At 37.8% G+C, this 12,077-nt stretch overlaps 2 protein-coding genes across 7 annotated transcripts in view; one reads left to right on the top strand and one right to left on the bottom strand.

Annotated features, from left to right (window-relative positions):
* The window catches only part of map4k5 (mitogen-activated protein kinase kinase kinase kinase 5), an 80,729-nt gene extending 76,665 nt beyond the window's left edge, over positions 1-4,064 (bottom strand). Inside the window, exon 1 of one of the 2 annotated variants that reach the window (XM_062041202.1) lies at positions 3,850-4,064. The gene's annotated coding sequence lies outside the window, so the exon portion shown is untranslated. The remainder of the gene's footprint in view (positions 1-3,849) is intronic. The other variant, XM_062041203.1, reaches the window with a different exon arrangement.
* atl1 (atlastin GTPase 1) overlaps positions 3,385-12,077 on the top strand; it is a 29,872-nt gene continuing 21,179 nt past the window's right edge. For 2 of the 5 annotated variants that reach the window (XM_062041217.1, XM_062041215.1), the window contains exons 1-3: positions 3,385-3,562; positions 10,508-10,758; positions 11,867-12,001. In XM_062041217.1, coding sequence (XP_061897201.1) covers positions 3,529-3,562; positions 10,508-10,758; positions 11,867-12,001 — 420 coding nt within the window. In that variant the 5' untranslated portion in view covers positions 3,385-3,528. Of the gene's footprint in view, positions 3,569-3,869; positions 3,946-10,507; positions 10,759-11,866; positions 12,002-12,077 lie in introns of those variants that run through there. The other 3 variants (XM_062041216.1, XM_062041214.1, XM_062041218.1) reach the window with 2 other exon arrangements.

Below are 12,077 nucleotides of genomic sequence, written 5' to 3'. Positions count from 1 at the left end.
AGGATGAGTGGAATGTGTTAATGTTGGAATGGTTTGAATAGGTTGAAAAATGTGGGAATTGTGCAATTGCAAAAAATGTCCCATTCATTTCAATGGGAACTTCCTGGAAATTTTGGCATTTTGGGAAAAGCGGGATTTTTTGAAAATGATTAGGAGCATGAATGTCCTGAATGAGCTTAATTGGTTGGTGTTGGAATTGTTTAAATCGGGCAAGAAATGTATTAGGGGAATTTCGGAAAAATATGGAATTTTTTTGAAAATGGTAAAAAAACAAAACTTGAATGGTCGGATTGATTTGAAATGGTTGGTGTTGGCATTTTTCAAATCGGTCAAGAACTGTTGAAGTAGTAACATGTTGAATTGATAAATGGTATTACGGAATTCCTGGAATTTTCGGAAAATCTGGAATTTTTCCAATTCTAAAAACAACTTTGTTTTTCGTTTTGATGATGAAATGGTTGAAGTGGGTTGAAAAATGTGGAAGGATTAGTCGCCAGAAAAAACGGTGGAAATAGGGCTTTGGAAAACCAGGATTTCTAGAAAATCCTGGAATTTTTTTGAACTTGGAAAAATGGTAGATTGAGTTTCCATAATGGTGGAATGTGTTGAAGGTGGAATGGTATGAATAGGTTGAAAAATGTGGAAATGGTGGAAGTTTGAAAAATGGCCAGTTCATTTTGAATGGGAAAAATGTCCCAGAAAACCTGGAATTCTGGGAAATCTGGGAATTTGTCAAGGGAAAGCCCGCGATTCCTAATAGGCTGACCTGTTTGAAGTTGGAACGGTTTGAATCGGGTGAAAAATAGTGGAATGTAGAGAGCGCCAAAATCTGGAGAAGAAGAAGAATAAGTTGAAGTGAACTAGAAGAGGCAATTCCTGAAGGAATTGCGTGTGAATGCTCCAATGCTGAAGTTGAACTGAAATGCTGACAGAATGTAGTATGAATGTAAGAATAGTTTGAATGTTCAAATGGTTTGAATGTTGAAGAGTGTGAATTTCCAGAAAAAAATGAATTTGGTTTGGAACTTGGAAAAGTGTTAGTTTGAATGTCCAGGATGAGTGGAATGGGTTAATGGTTTGATTGGTTGTAAAATGTGGGAATTGTGCGAGCATGAATGTCCTGAATGAGCTGAATTGGTTGGTGTTGGAATTGTTTAAATCGGGCAAGAAATTGTATTAGGGAATTCTGGGAAAATTGGGAATTTTTTGGAAAATGGTAAAAAACTTGAATGGTCTGAATGAGTTGAAATGGTTGGTGTTGGAATTTTTCATATCGGTCAAGAAATGTTGCAGTAGTAACATGTTGAATTGAGAAATGGTATTACAGAATTCCTGGAATTTGTGTCCTAATTAAGAGGAATGTTTTGACGGTGGAACGGTTGAAATGTGTTCAATTATGTGGTAGGAGTAGTCGCCAGAAAAAAGGGTGGAAATAGGGCTTTGGAAAAGCAGGAATTCCGGGAAATCTTGGAATATTTTTGAACTTGGAAAAAGGGAAGTTTGAATTTCCTGAATGGTGGAATGTGTTGAAGGTGGAATGGTTTGAATAGGTTGAAAAATGAGGAAATGGTGGAAGTTTGAAAAATGGCCAGTTAATTTTGAATGGGAAAAATGTCCCGGAAAACCTGGAATTCTGGGAAATCTGGGAGTTTTTGGAATTTGTCAAGGGAAAGCCCGCGATTCCTGAATAGGCTGAACAGTTTGACGTTGGAACTGTTTGAATCGGGTGAAAAATGCGGAAGGTAGAACGCGCCAAAATCTGGAGAAGAAGAAGAAGAACTTGGATTATAAGAATAATCAGATGAATTTTGGTGTATAAAACCATATGTGTGAATGCTTTCGAGTATTCACACAATAATAAATGGATTAATTTTGGTGTGGAAAACCATATGTGCGAATGCTTTGGAGTATTCACACAATAATAAATGGATTAATTTTGGTGTATAAAACCATATGTGCGAATGCTTTGGAGTATTCACACAATAATAAATGGATTAATTTTGGTGTATAAAACCATATGTGTGAATGCTTTGGAGTATTCACACATAAATAAATGGATTAATTTTGGTGTATAAAACCATATGTGTGAATGCTTTGGAGTATTCACACAATAATAGATGGATTAATTTTGGTGTGGAAAACCATATGTGCGAATGCTTTGGAGTATTCACACATAAATAAATGGATTAATTTTGGTGTATAAAACCATATGTGTGAATGCTTTGGAGTATTCACACAATAATAAATGGATTAATTTTGGTGTATAAAACCATATGTGTGAATGCTTTGGAGTATTCACACAATAATAAATGGATTAATTTTGGTGTGGAAAACCATATGTGCGAATGCTTTGGAGTATTCACACAATAATAAATGGATTAATTTTGGTGTATAAAACCATATGTGCGAATGCTTTGGAGTATTCACACATAAATAAATGGATTAATTTTGGTGTATAAAACCATATGTGTGAATGCTTTGGAGTATTCACACAATAATAAATGGATTAATTTTGGTGTATAAAACCATATGTGTGAATGCTTTGGAGTATTCACACAATAATAAATGGGTTAATTTTGGTGTGGAAAACCATTTGTGCGAATGCTTTGGAGTATTCACACAATAATAAATGGATTAATTTTGGTGTGGAAAACCATATGTGCGAATGCTTTGGAGTATTCACACAATAATAAATGGATTCATTTTGGTGTGGAAAACCATATGTGCGAATGCTTTGGAGTATTCACACAATAATAAATGGATTAATTTTGGTGTGGAAAACCATATGTGCGAATGCTTTGGAGTATTCACACAATAATAAATGGATTAATTTTGGTGTGGAAAACCATATGTGCGAATGCTTTGGAGTATTCACACAATAATAAATGGATTAATTTTGGTGTGGAAAACCATATGTGCGAATGCTTTGGAGTATTCACACAATAATAAATGGATTAATTTTGGTGTGGAAAACCATATGTGCGAATGCTTTGGAGTATTCACACAATAATAAATGGATTAATTTTGGTGTGGAAAACCATATGTGCGAATGCTTTGGAGTATTCACACAATAATAAATGGATTAATTTTGGTGTGGAAAACCATATGTGCGAATGCTTTGGAGTATTCACACAATAATAAATTGATTAATTTTGGTGTATAAAACCATATGTGTGAATGCTTTGGAGTATTCACACAATGATAAATAGATTAATTTTGGTGTAGAAAACCATATGTGTGAATGCTTTGGAGTATTCACACAATAATAAATAGATGCATTTTGGTGTAGAAAACTTGGGAGTATTCACACAATTATGCAGCGTTTACTTTAAAAGGCAAAAGCGCCCCCTGGTGGGCAGTATCGCCTCCACCCTCCTCCTCCTCCTGCAATGCGAGCATCGCTGGGGAAGATTTCCTCCAGAAGGCGCATCATCCGCAAATGACTGCCGACTAGGGTGGTGCACTCAGCAGGGGGGAATAAAACAAAAAAACCAGAGGGATTCTTGTTGGTCTTCCTGCAGGTGCGCCATGGCGAAACACCGCAAAGACAGAGACAGCTGGGGTGAGTGTACGTATGTCACCTTTAATTCACTACACCACGCTTGTTGTTGTCGGGCCGAATCGGCGTCGGCCCGAGCCTCCATCATCATGTTCGGGCTGCCTTCGTGTCACGTGATGCCGAGCCCGCCACTTAAGTGTGATTGTTGCGGCAGGAAATTATTATTTTTGACGCCGTCGGTAATTATGTAACGTTGCAGCGGCGATGAACCGACGTCTTTGAGGGCGATGACGTCATCTTGTAGGCTTTAAAAAAAGGTGAAAGGACGTAGGGTGAGAAGAAGGTCTGACCTACTTAACGCGGCCATGATGGGAGCGTCTGGGCGCGGCCTCGTCTTCCCCTCGCAAGGGGGATGACTTGAATTATTCACACCGCGTCTGTCACAGGTGCGTTGTCGCTTTCCCTTTCGGTGCCTCGTCGTCATGGCTGGAATAAGCTTCTAGAAGCCAACACGGCAAAGCAGTTTTCGTCGAGAGTGACGTTAATGCGGTCACACCTGTGTTTGTCACCACCGAAAATGGCCGCCACAGGCAGGTTGGGAGCCCGCCCTGTTTGGGAATGTCCGTTGTTGCTAAGGCTAGCCTTTTTACTCATTTTGCTTGAAGTCATGGCTGTCCAAAGTGTGGCCTGCGACACAACCGTTACAATTCTAATATTAGCAGTTGTTAGAATTCTAATATTAGCAGTCGTTAGAATTCTAATATTAGCAGTCGTTAGAATTCCAATATTAGCAGGCTAGCTTTTTTGCTAATTTTGCTTTAAATCATGGGTGTCCGTGACATAATCGTTAGCATTCTAATATTAGCAGTTGTTAGAATTCTAATATTAGTAGTCGTTAGAATTCTAATATTAGTAGTCGCTAGAATTCTAATATTAGCAGTCGTTACAATTCTAATATTAGCAGGCTAGCCTTTTTACTCATTTTGCTTGAAGTCATGGCTGTCCAAAGTGTGGCCCGCGACACAACCGTTAGAATTCTAATATTAGCAGTCGTTAGAATTCTAATATTAGCAGTCGTTAGAATTCTAATATTAGCAGGCTAGCTTTTTTGCTAATTTTGCTTTAAATCATGGGTGTCCGTGACATAATCGTTAGCATTCTAATATTAGCAGTTGTTAGAATTCTAATATTAGTAGTCGTTAGAATTCTAATATTAGTAGTCGCTAGAATTCTAATATTAGCAGTCGTTACAATTCTAATATTAGCAGGCTAGCCTTTTTACTAATTTTGCTTTAAGTCATGGCTGTCCAAAGTGTGGCCCGCGACAAAATCATTAGAATTCTAATATTAGTAGTCGTTAGAATTCTACTATTAGCAGTCGTTAGAATTCTAATATTAGCAGTCATTATAATTCTAATGTTAGCAGGCTAGCTTTTTTGCTAATTTTGCTTTAAATCATGGGTGTCCGCGACACAATCGTTAGAAGTCTAATATTAGTAGTCGTTAGAATTCTATTAGCAGTCGTTAGAATTCTACTATTAGCAGTCGTTAGAATTCTAATATTAGCAGTCGTTAGAATTCTACTATTAGCAGTCGTTAGAATTCTAATATGAGCAGGCTAGCTTTTTTGCTAATTTTGCTTTAAATCATGGGTGTCCGTGACAAACTCGTTAGCATTCTAATATTAGCAGTCGTTAGAATTGTAATATTAGTAGTCGTTAGAATTCTAATATTAGCAGTCGTTAGAATTCTAATATTAGCAGTCGTTAGAATTCTAATATTAGCAGTCGTTAGAATTCTAATATTAGCAGTCGTTAGAATTCTAATGTTAGCAGGCTAGCTTTTTTGCAAATTTTGCTTTAAATCATGGGCGTCCGCGACAAAATCGTTAGAATTCTAATATTAGTAGTCGTTAGAATTCTAATATTAGCAGTCATTAGAATTCTAATATTAGCAGTCGTTAGAATTCTAATATTAGCAGTCGTTAGAATTCTAATGTTAGCAGGCTAGCTTTTTTGCTAATTTTGCTTTAAATCATGGGTGTCCGCGACACAATCGTTAGAATTCTAATATTAGTAGTCGTTAGAATTCTAATATTAGCAGTCGTTAGAATTCTAATATTAGCAGTCGTTAGAATTCTAATATTAGCAGGCTAGCTTTTTTGCTAATTTTGCTTTAAATCATGGGTGTCCGCAACAAAATCGTTAGCATTTTAATATTAGCAGTCGTTAGAATTCTAATATTAGCAGTCGTTAGAAATTTAATATTAGCAGGCTAGCTTTTTTGCTAATTTTGCTTTAAATCATGGGTGTCCGCAACAAAATCGTTAGCATTCTAATATTAGCAGTCGTTAGAATTCTAATATTAGCAGTCGTTACAATTCTAATATTAGCAGGCCAGCCTTTTTACTAATTTTGCTTTAAGTCATGGGTGTCCAAAGTGTGGCCCGCGACACAATCATTAGAATTCTAATATTAGCAGTCGTTAGAATTCTAATGTTAGCAGGCTAGCTATTTTGCTAATTTTGCTTTAAATCATGGGTGTCCGTGACACAATCGTTAGAATTCTAATATTAGTAGTCGTTAGAATTCTAATATTAGCAGTCGTTAGAATTCTAATATTAGCAGTCGTTAGAATTCTAATATTAGCAGTCGTTAGAATTCTAATATTAGAAGTCGTTAGAATTCTAATGTTAGCAGGCTAGCTTTTTTGCAAATTTTGCTTTAAATCATGGGTGTCCGCGACACAATCGTTAGAATTCTAATATTAGTAGTCGTTAGAATTCTAATATTAGCAGTCGTTAGAATTCTAATATTAGCAGTTGTTAGAATTCTAATATTAGCAGGCTAGCTTTTTTGCTAATTTTGCTTGAAGTCATGGGTGTCCGCGACACAATCGTTAGCATTCTAATATTAGCAGTAGTTAGAATTCTAATATTAGTAGTCGTTAGAATTGTAATATTAGCAGTTGTTAGAATTCTAATATTAGCAGTCGTTAGAATTCTAATATTAGCAGTCGTTAGAATTATAATGTTAGCAGGCTAGCTTTTTTGCTAATTTTGCTTTAAATCATGGGTGTCCGCGACAAAATCGTTAGCATTTTAATATTAGCAGTCGTTATAATTCTAATATTAGTAGTCGTTAGAATTCTAATATTAGCAGTCGTTAGAATTCTAATATTAGCAGGCTTGCCTTTTTACTAATTTTGCTTTAAGTCATGGCTGTCCAAAAGTGTGGCCCGCGACACAATCATTAGAATTCTAATATTAGCAGTCGTTAGAATTCTAATGTTAGCAGGCTAGCTTTTTTGCTAATTTTGCTTTAAATCATGGGTGTCCGCGACAAAATTGTTAGAATTCTAATATTAGTAGTCGTTAGAATTCTAATATTAGCAGTCGTTAGAATTCTAATATTAGCAGTCGTTAGAATTCTAATATTAGCAGTGGTTAGAAGTCGTTAGAATTCTAATGTTAGCAGGCTAGCTTTTTTGCTAATTTTGCTTTAAATCATGGGTGTCCGCGACACAATCGTTAGAATTCTAATATTAGTAGTCGTTAGAATTGTAATATTAGTAGTCGTTAGAATTCTAATATTAGCAGTCGTTAGAATTCTAATATTAGCAGTCGTTAGAATTCTAATATTAGCAGGGTAGCTTTTTTGCTAATTTTGCTTTAAGTCATGGGTGTCCGCGACACAATCGTTAGCATTCTAATATTAGCAATCGTTAGAATTCTAATATTAGCAGCCGTTAGAATTCTATTAGCAGTCGTTAGAATTCTAATATTAGCAGTCGTTAGAATTGTAATATTAGCAGGCTAGCTTTTTTGCTAATTTTGCTTTAAGTCATGGGTGTCCGCGACACAATCGTTAGAATTATAATATTAGCAGTCGTTAGAATTCTAATATTAGCAGGCTAGCTTTTTTGCTAATTTTGCTTTAAGTCATGGGTGTCCGCGACAAAATCGTTAGAATTCTAATATTAGCAGTCGTTAGAATTCTAATATTAGCAGGCTAGCTTTTTTGTTAATTTTGCTTTAAGTCATGGGTGTCCAAAGTGTGGCCCCCAACACAATTGTTAGAATTTTAATATCAGCAGTCATTAGAATTCTAATATCAGCAGTCGTTAGAATTCTAATATTAGCAGTAGGGCTGCAACTAACGATTAATTTGATAATAGATTAATCTGTCGATTATTACTTCGATTAATCAATTAATAATCGGATACAAGAGACAAACTACATTTCTATCCTTTCCAGTATTTTATTGAAAAAAAACAGCATACTGGCGCCATGTTCTTTCAACTTGCCAAATAAAACAAGGAAAATGTTACAAAAATGCACACTTTTGACACCCCTGCTATAGATAATAAAACAATTAAATCTGATAAATCTATGGATAAAAAGCAGAGCATGGCGACGCATGCGCGTTTATCATAACTCTCTCGCTCTCTCTGTCTCGGCCCCTCCCTCACCAATGCTGCTGCGCGCACAATTTGTTGTGTTTTTAACCCCTTCTTAACCCTGAACGTACAAACCCTGTTTCCATATGAGTTGGGAAATTGTGTTAGATGTAAATATAAACGGAATACAATGATTTGCAAACCATTTTCAACCCATATTCAGTTGAATATGCTACAAAGACAACATATTTGATGTTGAAACTGATAAACTTTTTTTTTGTGCAAATAATCATTAACTTTAGAATTTGATGCCAGCAACACGTGACAAAGAAGTTGGGAAAGATGGCAATAAATACTGATAAAGTTGAGGAATGCTCATCAAACACTTATTTGGAACATCCCACAGGTGAACAGGCAAATTGGGAACAGGTGGGTGCCATGATTAAGTATAAAAGTAGATTCCATGAAATGCTCAGTCATTCACAAACAAGGATGGGGCGAGGGTCAACACTTTGTCAACAAATGTGTGAGCAAATTGTTGAACAGTTTAAGAAAAACCTTTCTCAACCAGCTATTGCAAGGAATTTAGGGATTTCACCATCTACGGTCCGTAATATCATCAAAGGTTTCAGAGAATCTGGAGAAATCACTGCACGTAAGCAGCTAAGCCCGTGACCTTCGATCCCTCAGGCTGTACTGCATCAACAAGCGACATCAGTGTGTAAAGGATATCACCACATGGGCTCATGAACACTTCAGAAACCCACTGTCAGTAACTACAGTTGGTCGCTACATCTGTAAGTGCAAGTTAAAACTCTCCTATGCAAAGCGAAAACCGTTTATCAACAACACCCAGAAACGCCGTCGGCTTCGCTGGGTCGGAGCTCATCTAAGATGGACTGATACAAAGTGGAAAAGTGTTCTGTGGTCTGACGAGTCCACATTTCAAATTGTTTTTGGAAACTGTGGACGTCATGTCCTCCGGATCAAAGAGGAAAAGAACCATCCGGATTGTTCTAGGCGCAAAGTTGAAAATCCAGCATGTGTGATGGTATGGGGGTGTATTAGTGCCCAAGACATGGGTAACTTACACATCTGTGAAGGCACCATTAATGCTGAAAGGTACATACAGGATTTGGAACAACATATGTTGCCATCCAAGCAACGTTACCATGGACGCCCCTGCTTATTTCAGCAAGACAATGCCAAGCCACGTGTTACATCAACGTGGCTTCATAGTAAAAGAGTGCGGGTACTAGACTGGCCTGCCTGTAGTTCAGACCTGTCTCCCATTGAAATGTGTGGCGCATTATGAAGCCTAAAATACCACAACGGAGACCCCCGGACTGTTGAACAACTTAAGCTGTACATCAAGCAAGAATGGGAAAGAATTCCACCTGAGAAGCTTAAAAAATGTGTCTCCTAAGTTCACAAACATTTACTGAATGTTGTTAAAATGATGTTGGGACGGTATAGCTCGGTTGGTAGAGCGGCCGTGCCAGCAACTTGAGGGTTGCAGGTTCGATCCCCGATTCCGCCATCCTAGTCACTGCCGTTGTGTCCTTGGGCAAGACACTTTACCCACCTGCTCCCAGTGCCACCCACACTGGTTTAAATGTAACTTAGATATTGGGTTTCACAATGTAAAGCGCTTTGAGTCACTTGAGAAAAAGCGCTATATAAATGTAATTCACTTCACTTAAAAGGAAAGGCCATGTAACACAGTGGTGAACATGCCCTTTCTCAACTACTTTGGCACGTGTTGCAGCCATGAAATTCTAAGTTAATTATTATTTGCAAAAAAAAACTAAAGTTTATGAGTTTGAACATCAAATATCTTGTCTTTGTAGTGCATTCAACTGAATATGGGTTGAAAAGGATTTGCAAATCATTGTATTCCGTTTATATTTACATCTAACACAATTTCCCAACTCATATGGAAACGGGGTTTGTAGGTTACGAGCCTTGCTGCCCCTAATGATTGTTGGCAAATGTCACAGTGACCGACTAAAACATCCAGTCCTATTCGCTAACATTATCTTATAGCTAGAGATGGACATACATTAAGCTTATATTCATTGAATTAAATAAATAATTAATTAAAAACATGACAGAGCGCATAACCAGCTAACTTGGTGAAGGAATAGGAGCGGAACGTTAAAATAATATTTAAAAAGCAGCTATTTTCCCATAAAAATATGAAGAAGCTGCTGATGGTGTGTTTGACGGAGACATCGTACAAGTCCACTTTAAGGAAAATGCTGCACATTATTATTACATTATTTCATAAAACTACTGCAGTTGTTTGTACTACACTCCATTGTATTGTTTTTCATACAATATGTATTATCTAAACGTTTTTATTTTTGAAAGGCACTTAAGTATTTATCTATGATAACTTTATTTATTGTTTATTTATGTATTTAATAATTGTTTACTTACTCATTCTATATTAATTAATGAATTTATTTATTCACGGTTGTGTAACAAATAGAGAACAAACAAATGGGTTAAAAACTGCTATGATGCGGAAAAAGGTAGGAATAAATAAGCTCTGCTTCTTCCTACTCCTTTTCGGACATGATAAAGAAGATTTTCCTGTCACGGCAGGGTCTCTCGGCGACAAGAACGTCTACGACTGGAGTTCGGAGGAGGAGGAGTCAGATGGGCGGGCGCGGCCCATCCAGGTCCTGCTGGTCAAAGACGACCACACCTTCGAGCTGGACGAGGCGGCGCTTAGTCGCATCCTGCTGGCGGAGGAGGTCCGAGACCGCGAGGTGGTGGCCATCTCTGTGGCGGGAGCCTTCCGGAAGGGGAAGTCCTTCCTCATGGACTTCATGCTGCGCTACATGTACAACCATGTAGGTACCTTCAGTTGTAGTACAACCATGTAGGTACATTCAGTTCTAGTACAACCATGTATGTACCTTCAGTTTTAGTACATCCATGTAGGTACATTCAGTTCTAGCACAACCATGTAGGTACCTTCAGTTCTAGTACAACCATGTAGGTACCTTCAGTGCTAGTACAACCATGTAGGTACATTCAGTTCTAGTACAACCATGTAGGTACCTTCAGTTCTAGTACAACCATGTAGGTACATTCAGTTCTAGCACAACCATGTACGTACCTTCAGTCTAGTACAACCATGTACGTACCTTCAGTTCTAGTACAACCATGTAGGTACCTTCAGTTCTAGTACAACCATGTAAGTACCTTCAGTTATAGTACAACCATGTAGGTACCATCAGTTCCAGTACAACCATGTGGGTACCTAAAGTTCTACTACAACCATGTAAGTACATTCAGTGCTAGTACAACCATGTAAGTACCTTCAGTTATAGTACAACCATGTAGGTACCATCAGTTCCAGTACAACCATGTGGGTACCTAAAGTTCTACTACAACCATGTAAGTACATTCAGTGCTAGTAAAACCATGTAGGTACCTTCAGTTCTAGCACAACCATGTGGGTACCTAAAGTTCTAGTACAACCATGTAGGTACCTTCAGTTCTAGTACAACCATGTAGGTACCTTCAGTGCTAGTACAACCATGTAGGTACCTTCAGTTCTAGTACAACCATGTAGGTACCATCAGTTCTAGTACAACCATGTAGGTACCATCAGTTCTAGTACAACCATGTAAGTACCTTCAGTTATAGTACAACCATGTAGGTACCATCAGTTCCAGTACAACCATGTGGGTACCTAAAGTTCTAGTACAACCATGTAAGTACATTCAGTGCTAGTACAACCATGTAAGTACATTCAGTGCTAGTAAAACCATGTAGGTACCTTCAGTTCTAGCACAACCATGTAGGTACCTAAAGTCTAGTACAACCATGTAGGTACATTCAGTTCTAGTACAACCATGTAGGTTCCTTCAGTTCTAGTACAACCATGAAGGTACCTCAAGGCTACTTGACGCCCAGAAGAAACCTAACCAGACTATACCTCACATTGTTCAGGCGCGTGAGGACTGGCTAGGCCTGGCTGACGAGCCTTTGACCGGCTTCTCCTGGAGGGGGGGCTCAGAGAGGGAGACCACTGGGATCCAGATCTGGAGCGAGGTCTTCCTGGTGGACCGGCCTGATGGAACAAAGGTCAAATCTGTTGTTGTTGTTTGTACATATTGATGTGGAGAAAAATGAAGAATGTTCACCCGCGTCACCTTTATCG

This window comes from Entelurus aequoreus, linkage group LG03 (genome assembly GCF_033978785.1).
Source record: "Entelurus aequoreus isolate RoL-2023_Sb linkage group LG03, RoL_Eaeq_v1.1, whole genome shotgun sequence".
Taxonomy (NCBI): domain Eukaryota; kingdom Metazoa; phylum Chordata; class Actinopteri; order Syngnathiformes; family Syngnathidae; genus Entelurus; species Entelurus aequoreus.
This window is presented reverse-complemented; position numbering and strand designations above follow the sequence as displayed.